Source organism: Ambystoma mexicanum, chromosome 2p (assembly GCF_040938575.1).
Source record: "Ambystoma mexicanum isolate Mex_15411 chromosome 2p, UKY_AmexF1_1, whole genome shotgun sequence".
NCBI lineage: Eukaryota > Metazoa > Chordata > Amphibia > Caudata > Ambystomatidae > Ambystoma > Ambystoma mexicanum.
Window position 1 is genome coordinate 1,070,872,209 of NC_090923.1, and position 23,750 is coordinate 1,070,895,958.

General features: G+C 48.9%; 1 protein-coding gene across 1 annotated transcript in view; it reads right to left on the reverse strand.

Annotated features, from left to right (window-relative positions):
- The window catches only part of ZFTA (zinc finger translocation associated), a 246,380-nt gene that overhangs the window by 87,738 nt on the left and 134,892 nt on the right, over positions 1-23,750 (reverse strand). Inside the window, exon 5 of the mRNA XM_069645004.1 lies at positions 21,039-21,539. Coding sequence (XP_069501105.1) covers positions 21,039-21,539 — 501 coding nt within the window. The remainder of the gene's footprint in view (positions 1-21,038; positions 21,540-23,750) is intronic.

Below are 23,750 nucleotides of genomic sequence, written 5' to 3' on the forward strand. Positions count from 1 at the left end.
GAGTATTCCTCCTCCTCTGGAGAATCCATAATTAAATTCTCCCATACACTTGGTTGCTCTTCTTGCAAGGGATCCTCCTCTTAAGATAAATGCTACTGAATATCAGCTTCTAAATCCTGGGATGCAACCTAAGAATGTTAAAATGGATTTACAAGAGTTATTTTCTTTATCTTTACAAACATCTGCTCTCTTATCTATTGAGGTTTTTCATAGCCTCTTGCAATGTCAATGTTTCTGCCATGTCTGAGACAGTACTGTGGGATTTTAAAAACCATTCAGTGTCAGGGTTGAAGGTTGGTAGGTTTCTCAAAAAGATCCTGCTCCTGTAGAATTGTTTCCTCCTAAATCTAGTGTCTTATCAGGGCAGTTTTTAAGTTCAAAATTTCCCAGTCTGATATAAAATGTTCAGAGTCAAAGTTGCTGCAGATTGATTCTTTTGGCATCAAAATCCGAGATGTGTTATCCTGCTGCACCTAATATTCCAAACCATGTTTTTCAGAATTTAATGACGAAACATCTGAAGTGCGCTTTGGTCCTAACGGTAGACTTGTGTCTTCTTAACGCCTAAGGATACAAGACATCTTTTTCCTTATTGTGTACATTGCATTGACGTGTATTCAGGTAAGGGGGAGGGAGGTCATGTGGGGAAGAATCCCGTCTTTCTATTACTTTTTTGCAGCCATTTTCCATGTTTGCAACATGGCATACTGACATTGGTTTGAAAGGAGGTATCCGGGCTTGGGGGATGAAGAGGAGGGAGATTAGTGCGGTTCACCTCTTAAGCCTTCTTTCAGGAGTCCTCAAGTTCCTAGATTGCATACTTTTGAGTCTTTGCCTTCAGACTCTGCAGTCATCCACTGAAACCGGGGATGCCGAAGGGCTGACATCCACTGCGTAGGTGGGCCACCACTTTTCCTTCATTGGCGTTTGTGTTTTGTCCTTAAACCTCCTTCAAGCAGCAGAGGTGGTGGCATTGTGGTGGTTCTGTAGAAGGCGCTTACGTTTCAGTATCTGTTTTTCCACAGGGACCACAGGGACCACAGGGACCAGCGATTACACCCCCAGGCAGCATTTAAAGGGGGCACAGTCATTAATTATTTTATGTAAACACATTTACATTCTCATCAATGGACGGTTGAACACCACCAACAGACTCAAGTCAATAAGTCAAGCAGACCCAAATATTTTCTCTTCAGTTGGCCCCTGGAGTCAGCCATCCTTCCCAATTAGAGGTGGTCATGGCTCCGGTTTGCAAATTATCAATGATCGACTTAAATGATCAGTGCATGGCACTTTCTGCAACTATCAGAGCCATCAGCTGCTGCTAATAAATATGAGTAACAGAATCGACTGCAGAGAACATTTTTCAATTCTGAAGTGCAATGATTCAATTCTGAAATTGACTAATTTGCAAGTAGCACACATATAAAGCCATTTTAGGCATCCAGTCTTTATCCATGAAATTTTACTGCAGAGGTTATTTGCAACTACAATTTCTGAGTGTGTGAATGTTTGACACAAAATACAGGTGGATGTTTGGGTGAGGCAATATGAGATGGACGGGGTTGGGTGAGTGAGGCATCCCTTCCTCCTGCATTTTACTACATATAAATGGCAGTAAAACATTATTGCAGTAAAAACTCCTTGGTGAAATACATAGAAACCTATTTTGCACCCATATGTTGGCCCTCTTTCCATTTGCCCTTTCTTTCTTCCAGTCTTCCTTACTTTGTTCTTTCCTTTGTTTTCCTCTTCCTGAATTCCTCATCTATTTCTGTCTCACATTTCCTTCTTTAATTATGCATATTTCTTTTGCTTTCTAGAACTTTCCTTATCTGTGGTAATTTTATCTATTCCTTTTATAACTTAAGGGGTGTATTGGCCACTTTTACTCCGTAGAAATAGGCAAATACTCCAGAAAACCAGAATGGGGAGTAAAAATACTCCCAACAAAAATTGGAAATAGTACATAGATGGCCTGTCCCCCTGCTTACATCCACACACCTCGATGGATGCGTTTGGACTAGAAGTAGAAATAGTGCCACAAGAAGAAACTGTACTATTATTACTACTTTATCTGAAGAGGTAAACATTTATATTTTAATGTGCATGAATACAAAACATTTCAGTTTTACAGTTTACAAAAGTTTACTCTCTTATAAAAATACTTGCATTGGTAATGGGACTTTCTTTTTTACTCCTTACAAAATCCTTTTACTTCCAACTTCAAAAAATAGAGAGTAAAATACTCCCACTTTACAATCTTATCGGGAGCACCTCTTACATCTTAATTTAATGTTTCTCTCACTTTCCTCCATCTAACCATGTCCTCATTTTTGTTTTCAATCAGTTTCTTTACTTTTCATCTTGTTTCCTACATTTACTTCTCTCTCTAACCTAAGTTTTCTCTCCTTTTTTTCAACTGATAACGCCTTCACCTCATGTTGTGTGCAATTATTTAATGGATATCTAAAAGAATGTGACAAATCAAAACTGAAATCTTTACCTATCAAGTTTCCCAAACGGAAGTCGATCCTTCGTGCTGTCCCTAAATATCATGATCAAAACAATCACTTATCAGCCCTATGTGGCGTGTGGTAAGAACTCCCCATGATTTCATGTGAGGGGGGGCAAACAGTAAGGGACTAAGTTTGAAATGCAACTACATGATAAGCCCCCTAGAGGGGGGATGGAGTGGGATCCTGCAGGCTCATCACCCCCATTAATTGTGGTAAAACCTGATCCCTCAAGCCAAATAACAAGTGAGTAATGCTGATGAAAAGAATGGGAAGTTTTAAAAGCTGGACCTTGGAAGAGATCTAGAGTGAGAGTTTGAAAGCAGGAAAATCAGAAGGAAATCCTGACTAAGTAACCCCCAAAAAGCCTTCACAGGCGAAACGCATTCTGTTAAAGAATAGGATTTGAGTCTTCTTCTGTTGGCCAAGACTTGAAACATTATCTTTTAGATTAGGTATTAGCCTGAAGTCCAAGTAGTTTTAAAGATAGGTTTGGAGTTTTCTTTTGGCCACATCTCTGGAAAATTATTTATAAACTAGGGTGTCACTTGAGGGGCAAGTACTCGTAAAATTATAGGATGGAAAATTGTGATTTTTGGGATTATTACCAAAGGTGTTGGACACCAGACAAGTGTTCCACTTTGTTAACCTATCCCTTACACTGTCGCGAACAGCAACTCATGTGTCATTTATAGACTTCCCTAGTTGCGATAAGCATTTGGGTCCAACCTTTTTCCTGACTTAATCCAGAATAAAACCAACTTGTTGAACTAAATATCCTACGCCAACAGCTCCAAATCCCCCCACTTCCTACTACTGAGATCAAAGTATTTGCACTACCATGGAATAAAATGAAGGCTGCCTTTTACACAGGGCCATATTTCCAACCCGTGCAAAAGGGGCAGACTTAGGTTTTCTGGTGCTAGTGTAGGTTCTCTGCTAAACAAGTGCATACCACTACCCACAGAATCCAAGCAACCCACTAGATAAACTGACTATGTGTGTCAATGTGCCTACATGCTAAGGTATTCATTAAAGGCCGCCTGAACATGGGCAGCACCAGACTAGGGCTTCAGAGTGCTGAATCCCTCCCACTTTGAGGCAGAAGGCATCACTCTGTTGTGACACTCAGCCCACGGCTCTGACAGTCAGATCCTGCCAAATGTCTCACCTCGGAGGGCAGTGTGTTTACATACTTTTACACAGTCATCAAGGTGACTGCACAAACAGCAAAAACAGTGGCAGAGAACAGAAGCCTGCCCGGTCAATATCAATAGACCCACTGTGATGAAGCTAAGGGCTTAACTGTTGGAATCAGTTTTCAGATAGCCTACACCCCCAATAATTAGCATTGCTTTGTTTAACTAAATAGCCTGTGCGTTGGGGTGAAAGATGCATCTAATGGGCCAAAGGAAGGCGTAATATCTATTCAGCCTCCTGAGATGAGTTTAATGGCACCACTCAGTGCCAGCTTTCAAAACTGCCATCCAGCCCACCCCCCAATCGTTTGAGGATGGCCCACCCCTGACTCCCACCACCATAATGGCTATCCAAAAGGCCACTGGAAAAAAAAACATCAGGCGCATAAGATGGTGTTACAGTGACCATTTACATAAACTAAATATTGGATACATTACTCACCGTAATCCTATTTCTGATGCTTGTATCTGCTTAGATTCACATGCTGTGCATAGGCCGACATCTAGTGGAAGCTGCGGATTATTACAGTTTGTTTTTCGAAACTCGAAAATGGGCGTCGACACAGGGCGTGCCAGTAATACTATCCCTAGTGTGACGTCCACTGTACCCAAGATCGCTCACGCGTCTAGGATCCTCAGATTTTATTTTTTCTGACATGAGGTAGCATGAGGAGTAGCGTGAGTACAGATAATCCAAGCAGATAGACAGAAAGGTAAGACTACAAGCAATCATGCGCCTTCTCTCGGAGGGGAGGAAGGGTGGGTCGCATGTGAATCTAAGCAGATACAAGCATCAGAAATACGATTACGGTGAGTAATGTATCCCTTCTGAGGCTTGTGGAATCTGTTTAGATCACATGCTGTGCATAGATTAGCGAGCAGTACCAGAAGAAAGAGGTGGGATGTGAGAAGGGTCATGAGCAAATAAGTGTCTTAGAACCGCTTGTCCCACTTGTGTATCTGCCTTGGAATGGGTGTCAATGCAGTAATGCTGAGTAAAAGTGTGAATAGAGCTCCAAGTAGCTGCTTTGCAAATGGTGTCAAGGGGAACATTTGCAATGAAAGCCAGAGTGGCCTCAATGCCTCTAGTAGAGTGGGCCCTTGGCGTAAAAGGCAGAGTCTTTTCAGAGAGTGAGTAACACAGCTGGATACAGTTAATAATCCACTTCGAGATGGCACCTTTAGAGACGCGATCCCCCTCGCTGCCTGTAGCTACGGAGACAAACAGTTGATCTGTTTTCCTTAGCGGTCTTGTTTTATTTACATAGTAGAGGACCGCCATACGCACATCTAGGGTGTGTAATTTCACCTCAGCCGAGCTTTGCGGGTTCTGGAAGAAAGCCGGAAGCTCGATGGACTGGTTTACATGGAATTTTGATATAAATTTAGGTGAGAACCTAGGGTGTGTGCGTAAAACCAGTTTGTCTTTATGGATAGTAAAGAAGGGACCCTGCACTGACAGAGCCTGAATTTCACTGACCCTTCTTATAGAAGTAATAGCTACTAAGAAGGCTGTTTTATAAGTCAGGTGTTTGAGACTGCTTTTATGCATGGGTTCGAAAGGGGGGCCCATGAGCTTCGCTAGCACCACATTAAGGTCCCACCCTGGCGGTGGGTTTGAAATAGGAGGGTGAAGTCTCTTTACTCCTTCCATGAAGGCTTTAACTACTGGTACTTTCCACCACGACACCTTGCTATGGGAAGTGGTGTAAGCCGAGAGGGCTGCCAGGTGTACTTTGTGAGTTAAAAACCAACCCTGCATCTAGCAGGTGGAGCATGTATGTAACAATAGTGGAAGGAGTGCAATCAACTGGGTTGATTTGTGTACTCTGGCACCAGATAACGAACCTCTTCCACTTGTCAAAGTAACAGTGCCTTGTGTTTGGTTTCCTAGATGTCCATACACCTCTGTGGCAAATTGAGGTGTCCAAACTCTATGACCTCAGGAGCCATGCTGCCAGGTTCATTGAGTTGGGTTGCTGGTGCACTGTTTGACCTTGGTGCTGGGACAGTAGGTTGTACCAGGCTGGAAGTTTGATGGGCTCGCACACCGCCATCCTGCGTAGGTGTGGGAACCAGGGTTGTCTTGCCCACATGGGAGCAACTAGGACGAGCGTCATCGATTCCCTGTTCATCTTGTTAACCACTTTCCTGTTGAGAGGAGTTGGTGGAAAAGCGAACGCAAACATCCCTGACCAGTTCATCCACAGGGCGTTCCCCTAGGAGTCTGGTTGGGGGAACCTGGATGCAAATCCTGGGCATTGTCTGTTTTCGCTTGTGGCGAATAAGTCTATAGTGGGGAAACCCCACTGAGAGAAGAGATCTTCTACGACCTCTCTGTGAAGAACCCATTCGTGTTCCTCTGGGAGGGAGTCTCTGCTCAGAGCATCCGCTAGGGAATTGAGCTCCCCTGGAACATGTTGTGATGACAGGAAGATGTTCTGTCTGAGTGCCCATATCCAGATTTTCTGGGCAAGCTTGGACAGATTTGGCGAGCGAGTCCCTCCTTGCTTGTTCAGGTAGAACATGGCTGTAGTGCTGTCCGTCCGGATTTGCACTGACAGGTTTAGTAGGTGGGGCTCGAACGCCTGAAGCGCTCTGAATACTGCCAGAAGCTCTAGCAGGTTGATGTGGTTCTTGGCCACTGAGTGAGACCAGAGACCCTGAGCTGTGTGGTGGAGATGGTGAGCTCCCCACCCCGTCAGACATGCATCTGTAGTGACTACTGCCTGTACTTCGGGATCGTAAAAGGGTTTCCCCTGTGCGAGATTGAAATGCGTCCCCCTACTGGGGTTGCGTGAGAAGGGACCCTGAACTGAGCGCCACTGCTTTAGTGGAGGCGTGTCGCCTCCCTTGCTGGGGCTGCCTCTGCCTTTACCACGACCTCTCCTATTACCTCTGCCGTAACCCTGGGTAGACTGTTGGTTGTTGTTCCACTGTGTACCCTGCCCCTGGGAATAGTTAGATCCTCTCTGGGAATTTTAGCCACGTGGGCGACGAAAATTACTATTCCCTCTCTGGTTAGGGGGTTTATTGGTTAACTGGCCAAGGGATTTGAGTGTCTCGTATTCGTCCTTGGCATTTTTCAGTGCGTCTTCGACCGGCTTACCAAACAACAGATCGGCTTCCACCGGTTTGTCTAACAATGATGCCTGAGTTTCTGCCTTAAAACCAGACTGCCGTAACCACGCATGTCTCTTGATAACAGTACCTTCTGCTATCAATCTGCCTGTGTTATCCGCGGCGTCGAAGGTTGCTTTCAAAATGCAACCAGACACGGCTCTACCCTCTGCGGAAATCTGAGCTAATTTGACCCTTTAACGGTTCAGGAGCAGAGGCTATGAGAGCCGCAACTTCTTCCCATTGATGGCAGTTGTAGCTGGCCAACAGGGTGGTGGAGTTAGCAATCCTTGCTTGATAGGCGGACATTGAGGCTACCTTCCTGCCGAAACCGTATAGTTTTTTGCTCTCCTTGTCCTTGTCGGGAGGAGCTTCTGACGAAGACAAGGGTGTTCCAGCCCTCTTACGAGTGTTGGTAACAACTAGGGAGTCTGGCTTCAGATGTCCTCTTATATAGAGAGGGTCAGACTGAGCTGCCCTGAAAAGTTTTTCAACCCTGGGATTGACTGCTCTGGTGAGGTTTGGGTTCACCAGGGACGGATCTATTCTCCGCTGAATGGATTTAAGGATAGGGATAGTTTGGGCAACCGGCCTCCTTTCTCCCACTAACTCTTCTGCGAAGTCCCTTTCATCCTGTACACTGTGGGTGTCAATGTGGAAATGTTCTGCTGCGCGAGCGAGAACCTCATTTAGGAGGGGCTGGTTATCGACCGGGGAGTCGGTAACCGGGGCTTCGTTCTCTACCGGGGAATCTACTCTGTATGTTTCCGGGTCATCCTCTTCTTCTTCCTGGTCCTCATCATCCCAATAGTAGCCCGTCCCGGGTTTGCTCTTCTATCATACCAAATTCTTGGTCTCCACAAAAGGAAGTCTCTCCTTGATACCGTGAGTATGGTGTTGCGTAAGGTTGTACCTCGAAGGGTTCAGACCTCATCGGGGTTTCTGACGATCGAACTTCTGATAGCCTAGGGAGCGAGGCACTCTTGGCAAGAGTGGATGATTGCCTGGAGTCATGCGGCGATCTTGATCGAGAGCGCCCAGAGGACACCAAATCGGACCGTTCTGTCTGTTGCCTCTTTCCGAGAACTCGACGTCATCGAGTCTCAGTTGGACTTAGTGTGTTTAGTGTGTGTAGTATGTGAAGCGCTTGCGTCGCCGGGGGTCTTCCCCATAGCCACCCTGCCGGACGATCTTCCGAGGTCGGGGACCTGCGCTCGGCTGTCTTTCGATGCCGTAATGCCCTCGCCGTCCGAAAGCACGGCGTCGCTGCCATCGCTGAAGGCGCCCTCCGCTGCCATGACCGCCTGCCTGGCGTGGTGGGCCCAACGCTTCGTCGAACGGTCCTTAAGTGTCTTACGTTTAAACCTACTACACGCTCTGCAGTTCGCTTCGGGGTGGTCCCTCGGCAAGCAGAGATTGCATGTGGCGTGCCTGTCGATCCAAGGGTATTTGCGGTTGCACTTTGGGCAGAATTGAAAAGGGGTACCCTCCATACGCACCTTGAGGCAGCGGGCTGTTAAGTGTAGGAAATGTATAAGGTGTACCTATATACCAAGAGTGTAGAGTATGAAACACCCCCCACTCTCCCTACTTGCAGGGCCGAGGCCAGCGGCCTACCAGGCCCGGGCCGAGGCCAGCGGCCTTCCGAGGCCCAAATCCGTCGTGCAGCAGCCGACGGTCGATTTCTTCTCCAGCCGGCGTCGAGTGTCGAAGTTCGACGTTGGGGTGGGGAAGGATGTCAATAGATTAATATTTTAAAATTTTAGCAAAAGTATGGCTAAGGCCAGGGGACTCCGCAAGATGCTTCCGACCAGTATGGCGGAAAAAAACAATCTGAGGATCCTAGACGCGTGAGGGATCTTGGGTACAGTGGACGTCACACTAGGGATAGTATTACTTGCACGCCCTGTGTCGACGCCCATTTTCGAGTTTCGAAAAACAAACTGTAATACTCCGCAGCTTCCACTAGATGTCGGCCTATGCACAGCATGTGATCTAAGCAGATTCCACAAGCCTCAGAAACTTGGATACATAATGGGAAGGCAGAAATTAAAGGGGGACTGCAATAACTAACAGGAAAGGATTTATTTTCAGCGTGAACTTCTGCGCTATGTAACTTATTTCAGGTTGGAGGAGTGTGAAGTCTTTGCTATCTGTTGTATGAAACACTGTTCAGTGATTGTACTTATCCTAATATTACAGGAAAGTTGACATTCCTTTTTTGTAAAAAATACTGCCACAAAATGAAGTGTGATGCATCAGATCTTCGAATGCATCATCAACCAATTACTTGCATGCAGAAAGCCGCAGGTGAGATTGAAGGCAGCAGCAGCAGTGAAAGCACACATTTGGTGGTCATTAGCGGGTGCCTTGGCCTTTCTTTTTCCAGGTGGTGCCTGGCCTTTTTTATTGGGCGACTCTTGCAGCTAAGAATTCAAAGGTAATCCAATCAAATTACAAACAGATTTAAATTCTACATGTGTCACTGCCATATTGCTAAGAACAGGAAACCAGGTTATCCACTAACCAGAGCCACAAAGTTTCAGCTGGGTCAGATTCAGCATTGAAGTCAGTGGTGCAAGACGCGTCCGCAGCTGCTTGTTCCAATTTCTGAGAGGGCCCTGCTCACTATTTTCGATCCATCAGCGAATTAACATATGTAATCCTGTTTGTGCACTCCAAAAACTACTTTATCACGGTATCCCGTTCAGTCATCGACAGGAATTACTTTGTAGTAATTTACTATGAAATAATTCCTTCGAAATTACATAGAAACATATGGGTAGTTAAGGGGTACAAAACGAGTGGGGAGGGGTAGTAATGAAGGGGAAGGAGCCCCCAACCCCAAAAAAAAACCAAAATTCGATGTAACATTTCTAAGGAATGACTTGGTAGTAAATTACCACAAAGTAATTCCTGTCGATGAAATGACATGGAACCCTTTATTACATTGGCTTGAGAATGCTTATGTAGTGAAGAGTTCAGAGACTAACTTTTCTTGCTCTGTGCAATTGTATCACTCCTCTAAGCGACTCCTTGCATGGTCCAAAATGAATTTTGCAAATGTTTTTACATTGCAAGATTTTAATACTACTCTCTGTCTTTTGCTAATTCCTTAAGAGAGGAATTCTAGATTGTTTTAGATAACCTGGGTGTATATTACCTATGCTACTTCAAGCAGCATCCTATTCACCCCATTTGCTTTCCGACTGTTTCATTGCCTTTTTCTCTTTAATGTGTTTGTTTTGCACCAGTCCCGCTGACACCATTAGCTGGAGAACCTGGGATTTCTTGTGCCGCTACTAAGGGCACCTGACAATCTGTACCCCGTATTCAAGCATTCAGTGAGGTTTTTTTAAAACACATTTTTGCAGCAATTGGTTTCCGGATTGTTGGTTCTTTGCAATGGTCTAGTTTAAAAAAAAATAAATAAATAAAAATTGATATCTAATATTGCGCTTTATGTGTATCGTGCTGTAGTTGTCTCTACACCAGATGGACAGTTTAATTAGACCCCTCATTGGACAAGTGGATTAACTTTTCATACCAGTAATATTTGGACTCTTCATTCACAGAGTAACAGCTGGACATTAAGTGTTTCCTCAAGTCATTACCACTGGCTATTATTTGTACTGGTGTCTCGCGTTATTTCTCAGATTTTTGGAAACCACAACCATTTTCCAGGAAGGATACCACAGTGAATGGTCTCTTCAAGACAAAAAAGGGGAGTACACTTGGAACCTTTATAGACGGTCTCTTGCATGAAATTCTGTCACAAAGAAAAAGAAAAACACACCGACAACTGACTCTTCCCCGGCAAACTTTGTGCTCTTTGTACTGTGACTAATCTGTGGATGTCATTGCTTCTCCAGCATGGGGTCTGGCATGGATTCACATGCTCATGAATATTCCCTGTCGTCAGGCTGGGAATCCTCGGTAAAGAAAAAACCAGTATCAGTTTCGTTTCTGATCTGTCTTTCGTAGTAATAACCAATCACTGGTCTCTGCGTCATACTGACCACAGCCAATGACTGCCCTCTACCTAAGCACCGCCTCTGGCAGCCATCTTCAGATTTTTACCGCACGTTCATGTGTTGGGATCCTCGTGCTATTGCTCTCGAGCGTTAGTGCTTTTTTTCGCGCTTTTTCACAAAAAACTTCAATTCTTTCGGTCAAAAGAGCCTCAAGCTCCACCGATCCTACATCCGATCAACGGGGACCCGTGTCGGATTCGTCTGTGCCCCTCAAGGGTGAAGATTTCGTCGAGCTACACTTCGGACTCCAGAAGCTTCTCAGGCCCGGTCTCGGAGATGGCCCAGGAGAAGGGAAGCTCGACGCCCGGAAAGCTGTTCAGGGTCTGCCCTGGATGCCAGCTGCAGAACGTCTTTAAGGAAGACGAACACTCTTTCTGCCTTTACTGCCTTCATGAGGACAAAACGCACGTGGAGAAGGATTGTGCGTTTTGCGGCAACATGTCGGAACGGACCATGAAGGACCGTCATCAACGTCTCGCCAACTGGCTGGAGGGTAAGAGCCCGTCTGGCGAGAAGAAGAAGAAACCCGAGCGGTCTTCTAAGACCTTTGAGGGCGCCCCGGCGACGGGGGCCCAACATAAGGCCAAGCACCGCGAGTCCGCTGGCACCGGGAGCGCCGAACGGTCGGGCTCTACGGGCGCCAGGCAGGGCGCACCCTCCCCGGCACCATCAACCACGAGCCAACGCTCTGGGTCGGGTAAGAGGAAGGCCGAGCACCCGGCGAAGCTCCTGGAGAGGCCCCGGTCGAGCTCTAAGGCAGAGGAGGAGCGTGGCAGTGCCCCCTCCCTCAAGGATAAGGCGGTGAGCGCACCTAAGGTGGTGAAGGCCTTGATCCATCCGACCAAGCCCTCTATCGAAACGGTCGCGGCGGCCCTGGCTCAGCCTGTGGAGGCTGCGCCAGTGGTGGCGACATCAGGGCCCAGAATCTCCCTGCCTCCTCGGAGGGAGTCTTCTTTTGTGCCCATCGATAGGACCCCCGTGAAACCCTCCGTGGGGAAGAAGAAGGGGGGGCAGGGCGTCGTCGTAGATTCGGCCTCAACCTCAGAAGAGGAGCTGATCGAGGTCTTAAGCCACGGCCTAGGCGTGGAACAAGGCCAGCCCGTCGGAATGGACCCCGACGCGGGTGACGACGACGACATCGTCGAGGATACCGACGGGGCCCCTGCTCGCCCGTCGGATTCCCCTCTGCCAGCGCCGCGAGACAACTCGGCGGCCATTTTGTTGGCCATACAGTCCTTATGTACCGAGATAAGGACGAGGCTACCGTTACCGACGGAGGAACCTCTCCCGTCGGGGGATCCAGAACCGGGACCTTCTGGTGTTCCCCCTACCAAGAAAAGAAGGATCCATCCTCCACCTCCTTTTCAACCGTCGCGCCCCGTCCAGCCCTCCTCCCCGTCCACCCGAGGGGATGATACGGGGACTGACACGGCAGCGACGGGTACGGACGACGAGGCATACGACGAGGATTTTCCGTCGTCGCCCCCCACCAGGGCTTCTCCGCCCGACGAGATCGGATCTTTCCACTCCATGATCTCCAGGGCTTCCGAGCTTTTCCAACTCTGCCCTGAGGAGAAGAAAAAGGAAGGCTTCCTTTATCAGCGGCGCGAGGCCAAGAGGAAGACGGTCCTCGCAGTGCCTCTGTTGGACGACATTTGGGATGAGGGCCTTTCCCTCCTCAAGAACCCTTCCACTACGCCAGCTAGAAGAGACCGGTACGAGAAAAAGTACCGGGTCCCGGACACGGCCCCCCTATGCCTCCGGGCGCAGCCTACCCCGGACTCCGTCGTCTCCGCGGCAGCCCGGAAGAAAGCGGGGGGGGGGGGGGGGGTGCGGCCTCCACATCGACTTCCCCGCCGGACGGCGAGGGAAAGAAATTGGATGCTATGGGACGGAGAGTCATCTCGTCGGCAGCGACGACGATTAAAGCGGCCAACGCCTTGGCTATCGTGGCCCGCTACGACAGGGAGCTCTGGTACAAGATAGCTCCCCTGCTGGATTTTCTGCCGGACGACAAGAGGGCGGAGGCCCTTGAGATCCTCCAGGAAGGTGAAGTGGCTTCGGACCACGCCATCACCGTGGCGACGGACATCGCCGACACTGGGTTCCGCCAGCTGGGCAACGGCGTTTGCCTTCGACGTCGTGGATGGCTCAAAGCTACGGACTTTCGGCAGGACGCCCAGACCAGAGTCCTGGACATGCCCTTCGACGGGAACAACCTGTTTGGGAAGACAGTGGACGATTCCCTTCAGGCCATCAAGGCGGATACTGAGACGGCCCGGGCCCTTGGAGTCCTGCAGCAGCGACGGACGCCCTTTCGGAGCGGCGGAGGCAAGGGCGCCTCCAAAGGTTCCGGCGGCGGTTTCGCTTCCTACCGTCAAGCGGCCCGCTCGTCGTCGCAAGAGGCCTACAGAGGACGAGGCAAGTCTAGCGGACCCCGCCGTCGTCGCCAAGGAGGTCAAGGCGGCAAGGCCGCGTCCAAGCAGGATTGAACCGGCCGTGGGGTCGGGCCCCCACCGAAGCACCCCGGTGGGAGGCCGGCTGGCGGGCTTCGTCAGCGTGTGGAAGTCCATCTCCACCGACCGTTGGGTGCTGGACGCCCTGGCCCGGGGCCACGCGCTCGAGTTTCAAAGAAGGTGCCCGCGCGTCCCCCCCGTGGCCAGGAAAGAACTTCACGTCCCTCAACTTCTCCTGGAGGTAAAGGCGATGCTCAGAAAGGGCGCCATCGAACTCGTCCCAAAGAGGCTTCGGGGCTCCGGAGTCTACTCGCGATACTTCCTCGTGAAGAAGAAGACGGGAGGATGGCGCCCCATCCTGGACCTGCGACGGCTGAACAAGTTCATCAAGGCGCAGAAGTTCCGGATGGTCACCCTCCAGCACGTCCTGGGTCAACTGGAGGAAGGAGACTTCCTATCGTCGTTGGATTTGGAGGATGCCTACTTCCACATTCCCATCCTAAAGGGGCACCGAAAATTCCTCAGGTTCGTGGTCCAAGGGCGTCATTACCAGTTCAAAGCCCTTCCCTTCGGACTACGGTCGGCACCCAGGGTATTCACCAAGTGCCTCGCACCGGTGGCGGCGCAGCTGCGCCGCGAGGGGATTCACGTCTACCCCTACCTGGACGACTGGCTCATCCGCGCCAAGACGAAGGAGCTCGCCGTGGTCCACACGGCAAGGACCGTCCAACTCCTCACGGACCTGGGATTCTCCGTGAACTACGCCAAATCCCACCTGGTGCCCGCGCAAGTCGCACTGTTTCTGGGAGCGAGGCTCGACACAGTGTCCCTTCTGGCCTCCCCGTCGGAGGAGAGGACCAGGACCATCTTGGGCAAGGTGCAACGGATGTTGGTGGCCGACGCGGCCAAAGTGAGATCCATCAAGTCCCTCCTCGGGATGATGTCTTCCTGCATCTACCTCATTCCCATGTGCAGGCTCCGGATGCGCCCGTTGCAAGAATTCCTGGATGCGCGCTGGATCCAGACGACGGGCAGCTTCGAGGAAAGGATCAAGCTCGACGAGAGTTTCCAACGAGCGATACGGTGGTGGGGCACCCGCGCGCATCTGACGGCGGGCATGGACTTCCAGACCCCAGCCCACCAGGAGACTGTGACCACGGATGCCTCCCTGGAAGGGTGGGGAGCGCACACCGAAAATCTGCACGCGAGGGGACTCTGGCTCCCGACGGAGAAGTCCCTGCATATCAACGTCCTGGAGCTCCGTGCAGTGTTTTGGGCCCTCAGGTCCTTCCTTCCGTCCCTCAAGGGCAAGGTGGTGAGGATCTTCACCGACAACACCACCACCATGTTTTACATCAAGGGATTTTTCTGGTGCCGTTTCATCTGGCAGGGATAAAAAACACCATCGCCGACTCACTCAGCAGGGAGCTGCGCTCGTGCCACGAGTGGGAACTACGGCAGGATCTGGTGGATCGCCTCTTCCGACGGTGGGGCACACCCCAGATCGACCTGTTCGCGACGGCGACGAACACCAAGTGCCAGAGGTTCGCCAGCAGGTTTCCCCAGACGAGGAGCATGGGCGATGCTTTCTCGTTCCCCTGGGAGGGCCTGTTCCTCTACGCGTTCCCTCCCTTGCCTCTGCTAATCCGGCTCGTCAACCAGCTCAAGAGGTCACGGTGCAGGATGATCCTCGTCGCACCTGCGTGGCCGAGGCAGATATGGTTCCCGGACCTTCTGGACTTGTCAGCGTCCCCGCCGATCAAGCTGCCGGCGGACGCGGATCTACTCTCCAGGGAAGGAGGCGCCATCCTCCACCACGACCCGAAGTCGCTGAACTTGCAGGCCTGGCTCCTGCAGCGCTAGAGTTTGGAGGATACGACATACCGGCCGATTGCAGAGAGGTTCTTGCAAAGGCCAGGGCGTCCTCGACTCTTAAATGCTACGGACACAAATGGAAGAGGTTCTCTGTCTGGTGCCACGCACAGAAGATTAACCCTCTACGGATTACGGCTCCCCAAGTACTGCCGTACCTGCTGACGCTGGCCAAAGCTGGTTTGGCACACGCGTCCATCAAGATTCATCTTGCTGCGATCTCCCGATACACCAGAACCACGGGGCGGACGTCCTTGTGGTCTCATCGTCTGGTGAAAGAGTTCATGAAGGGACTGTTCAGATCGTTCCCGCCGGTGAAGGCTCCGGCCCCGGCGTGGGAGCTCAACGTGGTGCTGACCAAGCTCATGGGACCTCCGTTCGAGCCTCTGCACTCGGCCCTGTTGAAGTTTCTATCGTGGAAAACAGCTTTTCTTGTGGCCATCACCTCCGCACGACGAGTGGGAGAGATCCAGGCCCTTTCCTGCAAGGCCCCGTACTTGACTTTCCACGACACGAGGGTAGTGCTCAGGACGCACCCCTCCTTCATGCCCAAGGTACCGTCGGACTTCCATCTCAACGAACCCTTGGTGTTACCTGTGTTCTTCCCGTCGCCTTCGTCGCCGGCTGAGAGGACTTTGCACTCGCTGGATGTAGCTAGAGCGCTGAAGTTCTACGTGGACCGCACGAAGGGGTTTCGGAAGACGTCACAACTCTTTGTGAACTTTGGACCTGTCAATCAGGGGAAGGCTCTCTCGAAGGCTTCCATCTCCAGATGGCTCTCCGGCTGTATCATGTACTGTCACCGGTTGGCAAACCGACCGCTGCCTGGCCGTCCGAGAGCCCATTCCACCAGAGCGATCGCAGCTACCACGGCGTTCCTATCTGGTGTGCCCCTGCTGGACATATGCAGGGCTGCTACGTGGAGGTCGACGCACACCTTCACGAAATTCTACTGCGTCGACCGGGATTCCAGGGAGGAGTCCAGGGTCGGCCAAGCAGTGCTGCGCAACCTGTTCGCCTGAGGTGAGCCTGGTGAGGAGGTAAGATGCTTAATGTTGAGTTGATGTGATGCTTAATGTTGAGCCTTTGCCACCTCCCGTGGTTGTGCATGTGTGTACTGCTATGTATTCTTTATTCATGAGCATGTGAATCCATGCCAGACCCCATGCTGGAGAAGGAACAAGTTACTTACCTGTAACTGTTGTTCTCCAGCATGGGTCTGGCATGGATTCACATGCGAACCCTCCCGCCTACCCCTCTGCGGCTCTTCACTTGGTCATACTGCCACTTCACGTGCTTCCAAATCTGAAGATGGCTGCCAGAGGCGGTGCTTAGGTAGAGGGCAGTCATTGGCTGTGGTCAGTATGACGCAGAGACCAGTGATTGGTTATTACTACGAAAGACAGATCAGAAACGAAACTGATACTGGTTTTTTCTTTACCGAGGATTCCCAGCCTGACGACGGGGAATATTCATGAGCATGTGAATCCATGCCAGACCCATGCTGGAGAACAACAGTTACAGGTAAGTAACTTGTTCCTTCTCCCATATGGGTTAGACCTTTCCCCTGGGGCCAGGGCAGTGCATCCGCAGTACAATAGTCCCCTTGGGGGTGGTATACAGTGGAGGAGAAACACATCGGAGAGGAAGCACCTTATGGGATGACCATACCGAGAATTCAGTATACCTTTGCTTTGTTACATACTTACTCTTTCCCAAAGCCAAACACTCTTTCCAACCAGTGCCAATATCTGTTTTTGTAAAGTCAGCCAGCCTAGTAGGTTAGACCTGGCTAAGACACCAGAGAACACAATCGGCTTTCCATATAATTTCAATGCAAGTACTGTAAAGAAGATGATTACCAGGAGTATGAAGATCACTCTAGAGAACCAGAGTGAACAGTCTAGTCTCTCACGGCACATGATTGGTCAAAAGCAGGACAGAATAGCAGAGGGAAACCAACATGGAGAGAACAACCCTCCAAGGAGGAAACCTGGGCGACGCTGACCCTGAAAACTGGGAAATGCACCATGAGAGACCCAGCATAGAGGGAATGGGAGCAAGAAGGTAGCCCAGGACGAAGGAACTATGCCGACTGCTGCCCAAGAAACCCTCTGGGCATCCCGAAAGTCTGGTGAGCTGCTGGAGACCACAACCGCAGCCCGAGAAGGAAACAGTAACAGGCAGAGCTGCAGCCGCCGACTCGAGAGAGCACCCGAACCTTAGAAGAGCACCGCATCTCGGAAGACGCGAACCAAACAAACAGGTATGCGGGTAAACCGAGAGGTGCTAGAGGTCTGGGAGGAATCGGGGAAGAGCTACAGATGACATGATAAGGAGGACTGGGACCCTGAATAAGAGAGAGAAAGAGAGAAAGAGAGAAAGAGAGAAAGAGAGAAAGAGAGAAAGAGAAAGTATGCTTGGCAGGAAAGTAAACCAAGCAGGCAAGAGACCTTATTGCAAATCTGGGTCCCGGACATATATGAGAGCCAGAGAATAAGAGGGTCTGGGACTCAGAGAAACAGACAGTCCGGAAAGAAATATATACTTGGCAAGAGAGTAAGCCAAGCTATTGTGATACCGCATTGTGAGTCTGGGACCTGCACCCACATGAGGGCCAGAGAATATGAGGGTCTGGAACCCTGAAAGCAAAAGAGACAGACAAGAAGGAAACATGTGCTTGACAGAACAGTACACCAAGCTAGTATAATACATCACTGCGAGTCAAGGACTTGCACCCATATGACGGTCTAAGAATAAGGTGAGGCTCATTCAAGAAAGTACAGGGGCTGGGACCCAATGAGAGAAAAGGAAGAGATTAACAGACTATCCATTAGAAATTTCTTGGGGTGTGTTTGGCAGGAGAGTGAACCAGACAAACACTCTGAACAAAAAGAAAAAGGTGTTCACAGGAAAGTTGGAAACGTTTGTGCCTCTTTGGGACAGCTAAGAAAGTCCAAGGAAATGGAGACAAGTCCCCTGGCTGAGTAAATATTGTGCTTTCTTTTGTGTTATTTTTGCAAAGTAAAGTAAATCACATTAGGAGGAGATAAGCTCCTAACTTGTCAAGTAGAACAAGAAGGAATCCAGGGGAAAGGAGCTAATCCTGATCTGTGGAAAAGGAACACTTGTTTTGTTTTTTTGACAACCGGAGACATTGGGAACTCTGTTGGCAAGAACTGTCATCATCACTTTAGCTCTGAATATATAGTGTCCTTGCACATTAGATTAAGTTAATAGTGCTAGGGTCAGAAGCAGAGTTTTTGGACACAACATTGAATGACTATTTGACATCCTGACGTTTTCCTTACATTTCTTTGAGGCAGGGAAACCCCTCTTAGCTTTAGGGACAGAGAGATCATTTTACCAACCCTTTTACTGGTTAATCAACGTTTATATCCAAAACTAGGTCACTAGTGTGTCCGAGCCTCACTTTTGCACTCTTACAGTACTAAGGGGAAGACTGTCACTGTAATACTTCAGTTATATTCCCTGGCATGACATTTGCAAAGCAGTCGCTTGGAACCCAGTTCAGTTTTCATGTATTGCTGATAATTCAAACCTCAATCCTAAGAAACCTTCCTCCATTGATAGTGCATTGTTCATTTTAACTGTTTTGAGAAGGCCAGTACCTGTATCTTGTCAAGAGAGGATGGGACTCCCTCCAAGTCTAGGGTGGGATGCCTACCAGGGAGAATTCCAGTGGCAGTCCTACCCCAGAAGGGACGGTGGCAGTTGGAAGAGCCCCAATTCCTGTCCCCTCCGACCTGCCCAGTTGTATATGTGCAATACCACCCCTTGTCTGTGGCCTTTGCATGTGACCCAAAATGCTAGCAGTTTTTTCTTTTCGCCTTCCAGCTTTATTAGGTTTCTGAAATGAGAACGGCATGAGGAGGAGAACCATCAGTTCCCACACAAACTTGTGAACACTTCCACAGAGAGACCTGGTTTCCACACATGCCAACATATGCAAGTACTAGGTCATCAGTGTTGCAGGATGGAGAAGAACAGATGGGGGCTGGAACTCCTACTCAGCAGTCCCCTAGTCCATAACACTGCACACCAGCCCCTGACACCTGAGGAGGCGCCCAAGGTGGGGGCCCCTACACCACAAGGGACTTAGAATGGAGAAGTGCCCAGCTCAGAATGTTCTTAACTCTCAGGGAACTGCTCCTCCGTTCCCCTATACAGAGATGAATGCTGTGGGCTGCCATTCCAGCAGGATAGCAGACCGCTGCAGAGAAAACCGGCGGGCTTATCCCACCATTTAAAACATTCTGTAATGCTGATCCCTTGCAGGGAGGCCAGAGACAGATTTGCCAGAGGACCAATCAGTAAGTAAGGAGGGGGATAAAAGAAGCTACACGAAGCTGGAAGTTGTGGGCTGTTCGGGTGATGTCAGAGGAGGTGCAGGTGGCAGAGCAAGAGACCAGCAGGAGGAAGGATGGTGGAGTGGATTGTGGAGGCGACTTTTGGATCAGGGGAGGCATTGGTTAGTGAGTGCAACCGGTACTACGTTGAGTGTGTGTGAAAGAGGGGCAAGTGTGTTTAGGAGTGGAAGTGTAGGGAGTGAATATGAAGGGATTTTGTGAATGAAAGGAGGGAGTTTGAATAGAAAGTTGAGTGGAGTAGTAGTTGTACTATGGAGGTGGGAGTAATAGTGTGGAGGAGGGCATAGCAGTATCCAGGAGGAAGTAACAACATCAAAGAGTGGAAGCGAGGCCTAGAAGGACAGACTTTGGAGGGACAGAGGAGGAAGATGCAGGGAGTAGGAGGGTGGAGCTGAAAGGAGGAGAGTAGTGTGAGGGGGAAGTGTGCAAATGCGTGTTAAAATTGAGACCAAATCGGGCTGACTGTTTGTAAAGCACAATCCAAAACCCCTACTAAATCACTAACCTCTCGATAGAGTAGGCCTAGGAAGTCCCTGTGTGAGCATTCAACCTTTAGGTCTTCACTTCTAGTATTAGTATGGACTTAGACTGTAGGGTGGAATCTACATTATATACTAACCTGTGAAGAAGGGATGCCTGGGTTAGGGTGGATTTGTGCTTTTTAAAACAAGAGAGATAAGGGGGGGGTGGCTCTAGGGCATTCATATTTCAAATAAAACCCCTTGAACCTTCTCTGAGACTTGGAGTATTCCCTGAGCCATCTGTGACCCTGTACTTTATCAAGCTGCTTCTTGCTGCGAGAATGATCTAATTTGACTAGCAATAGCTCCCCAGTGTGTACATGTATTTTATTGTCTCATGTGACCTTCCCATACCGCCTTCTCCAAACGAGGTGTCTTGCCATCTTAACTGTTCTCCAAAGAAAATACCTTAGGTTTATTAGCTTTCTATGAACTCAAGCTCCACATTCCACAGCTGCCTAAGTGTGCATGCACATCTAAAGAAAATGCCTACACTGGAAAGCCACAGTCACAGGTAAGGAACTTTCTTACCGAGCTATATTCTGCTTACTCCCCACCCATAGAGTCCACCCCATTAACAACCCTCCCACATTGCCTGCTAAGATTATTTTAAACCTACTGGCTACAATGAATTGAGACTCAGAGACATAGTAGACACATGGAACTAGTGAAATTCATGGGACATATGGGGCTAGTGAAATTTATGGGAAGGTGTCCTAGTCTAATAGAATGTATCACTGTGTAAACCGATTTCTTGTCTATTCTGATCAGTTGGTTCTTTGAAGGAGCCTGTGGACAAGCAAACAAACCAAACATATGGGCAACTACCCTCATCTAAGATTTGGTTAAGAGATCTCATTTCTCAAGCTACATTAAGCAGCAGTCTAATTTTGCTCACCTAAAGAAAACTAGAAAATTGCAAACATTACCTGAGATCTCGACGCATATCTCATTGTCCATTCCTAAAGTTGCGCCTGGGTTCGTCACACTGCCAGCATCATTCTCCACCGTCTTCTGGTTCCACTCTTCTATAATAACTGCCTTCTCCTGGTCGCTTAGGTAGGTGGTATCTGGGTGCTTCTGCTGGATATGCATCTTGATGGTACTGAGTTTCAGCGTTGGGATGGCGCAACTGCACACCATGCAAACTAGACCGTTTTTTGTGCGATTGTAATCCATCATGTACTCGAGGCGCCACCGGTCCTGGTAATGGCTGCGTTGGTCCCGCCCCCGGCCCCTGGTCTTTCCAAAGCAGAAGTCCCAGGAAGATGCTTGTATGCGGTCTTCACTAGTGGAGTGGTCTATGTTGGTGACAGACAAGAGGCCATTGTAGTTGCTGGAAGGCAAGGCCTTGGGCAACAGAGTCTTGGAAGAAGTGTCTGCATTACCTTGTGTAGAAAAGTCCTGCGGAGTTGGTGCTTGCTCCTCTACTGGTCAAGAAATGTTGAGAGGAAAAAAAGTTAAAAGCTAGATTAATCTTTAAAAGTTGCAGCCTACCCACAATAACATCACCATCAGCTGATCACTAATTTGTAGAAATGCAACATTTAATATTTAGCATGCCTCAACAATAAACCAATCAGACAGTTTTCTGGTTAAGAAGTGTCTGAGACCCAATTTTTCTTCTTTGAGAGATTGCTAGCAACCATTAATTTTCCTGTAAAATACAACAAAAACTAAAATTCTAAAAAGGTTATTGTCCTATATGAAAGTAAATCAGCCTTCTGAACATTACAATACCAAAGCAATGATAACAAATATGCCATTTAGCATTGCCAGATCTAGAGTAAAGATTGACGAGGATACTGGCAGACCGAATATGACTGCCAATCCTAAACCTACAAAATGAAAAGTAAGAAAATATTTAAAGTAGAAATAACACTTTTATGGAATCTCTTAAAACAGATACGTAGCAGTTCCCACTAACATTCAATGGAACACAACAGCGTTGTTATGTTATTGTGTTTTCCATCAGCCCTATCCAGCATACCCAATGGTCGAGGGATCATGGGAGCCACAGGTTACAGACCCCTTTCCAAAAATTATATTAGCTAATTTAAGGTCTTAGCGCCACATAAATAAATGCTTTATTGCAAAATCTAGTTATCTGGTAACCAAGCCCAGGAATTTGGTAATTTAACATAACTCTCGATCTGGTAGATAAAATTTAAATATATCTGGCAGGATTATCGTGCCAGTCTTTGTGTGTGAGAAGTTTAACAATGGAAATATATGCTTCAATGTTTGTAACATGTAGAAGCGTTTCTGAGAAATACCTCGAGATTTTATAGGGGGATGACTCAAGCTCAAGGAGCTGAACCTCTTTGGCCAAACATACCTGTTGTGGAGACTGCTCCGAGACTCTGTTTGAGCCGAGTCATTTCAGATAGCTTCTAAATCATTAAAAGGTATTTGAGAAGTTCTGTACAGGTTTTGAGGCCTCCTGGGTGATTATGAAGAGCAACACATTATCATCCACATAGTTGTAAATATGGATGCTCAAGATTTGTGTCTGGTGAATCATTAAGTGTTATACATTAAGTAGTCAAGGCAGCAGGGCAGATCCTTGTGAGACTGCTTCATTAGTACTGTGTGTTTTCTGTCTTTTCGAAAGGATGCAATACACTCGCAGGCTTTGAACCTCACCCAGTCTTGGCCGATTTCTGCAATCACTCTTTCAACACTGGATCCTTTGCCGCTCACCTCAAGCACCCCCTTGTGCACCACTTCCTTAAAAGGCCTTCTGCCGATCCTACCTGTCCGGCAAACTATCGCCCGATCTCTATCACTCCTTTCCTGGGTAAACTCTTGGAAAAGCTGCCCATCTCCCAGTTTACACTCCACACTGAATTTGTTGGTGCTCTCCATGACCATCAGTCTGACTTCAGGGCAGCCAGGGGCACGGAAACTGCTCTCTTGTACACCCATGAAGATCTGCTCACTAATTTTGACTCTAGTGTTCCTTCTGTCCTCATCCCCCTTGACCTTTCCTCTGCCTTTGACACGGTCAATCACACCATCCTGATCAAACAACTCCGTGAGAACCTGGGCATCACGGATCAGTCCCTGGAGTGGTTGACCCCCTTACTCTTGGGCCAACCCTCCCAGGTCCAACTTGGGTACTTTCTCTCCACCACCTCTCTCTCCACTTGTGGTGTCCCCCATGGCTGTATCCTCTCACCCTGGCTCGTCAATGTCTACTTGGCCCCTTTGGCCCACCTGATCTCTGCCTTCTGCTCTAACTTTCAGTGTTATGCGGATGACACTCCGCTTTCTGGCGCCCCTCAGCCTCCTCATCTCTCTCTCTCGCTCATTCCTGACTGTCCATCTGCAATGCAGGATTGGTGCGCCTCCAATGATCTCTGCCTTAATGCCAGTAAGGTGGAGCTCCTTCTCATTGGGAGCCCTGCTCCTGCTTTCCCTCTTTCAATCTGGCAGTCCTCCTTGGGTCCTCCTTCTTTGCCTTCCTGCGAGGTAAAAATCTTTGGTGTCAGCTCAACTCCACTCCCTCCCTCCTTCTCTCCTCACATCATGGACCTTGCCAAGAAGGCCCACTGCCAGCTGCACCTCCTCAGAGGTATTCTTCCTTTTCTCACTTTCCCCCAGAAGCTCACTGTCTCCAGAGCCCCGGTTTTCTCTAG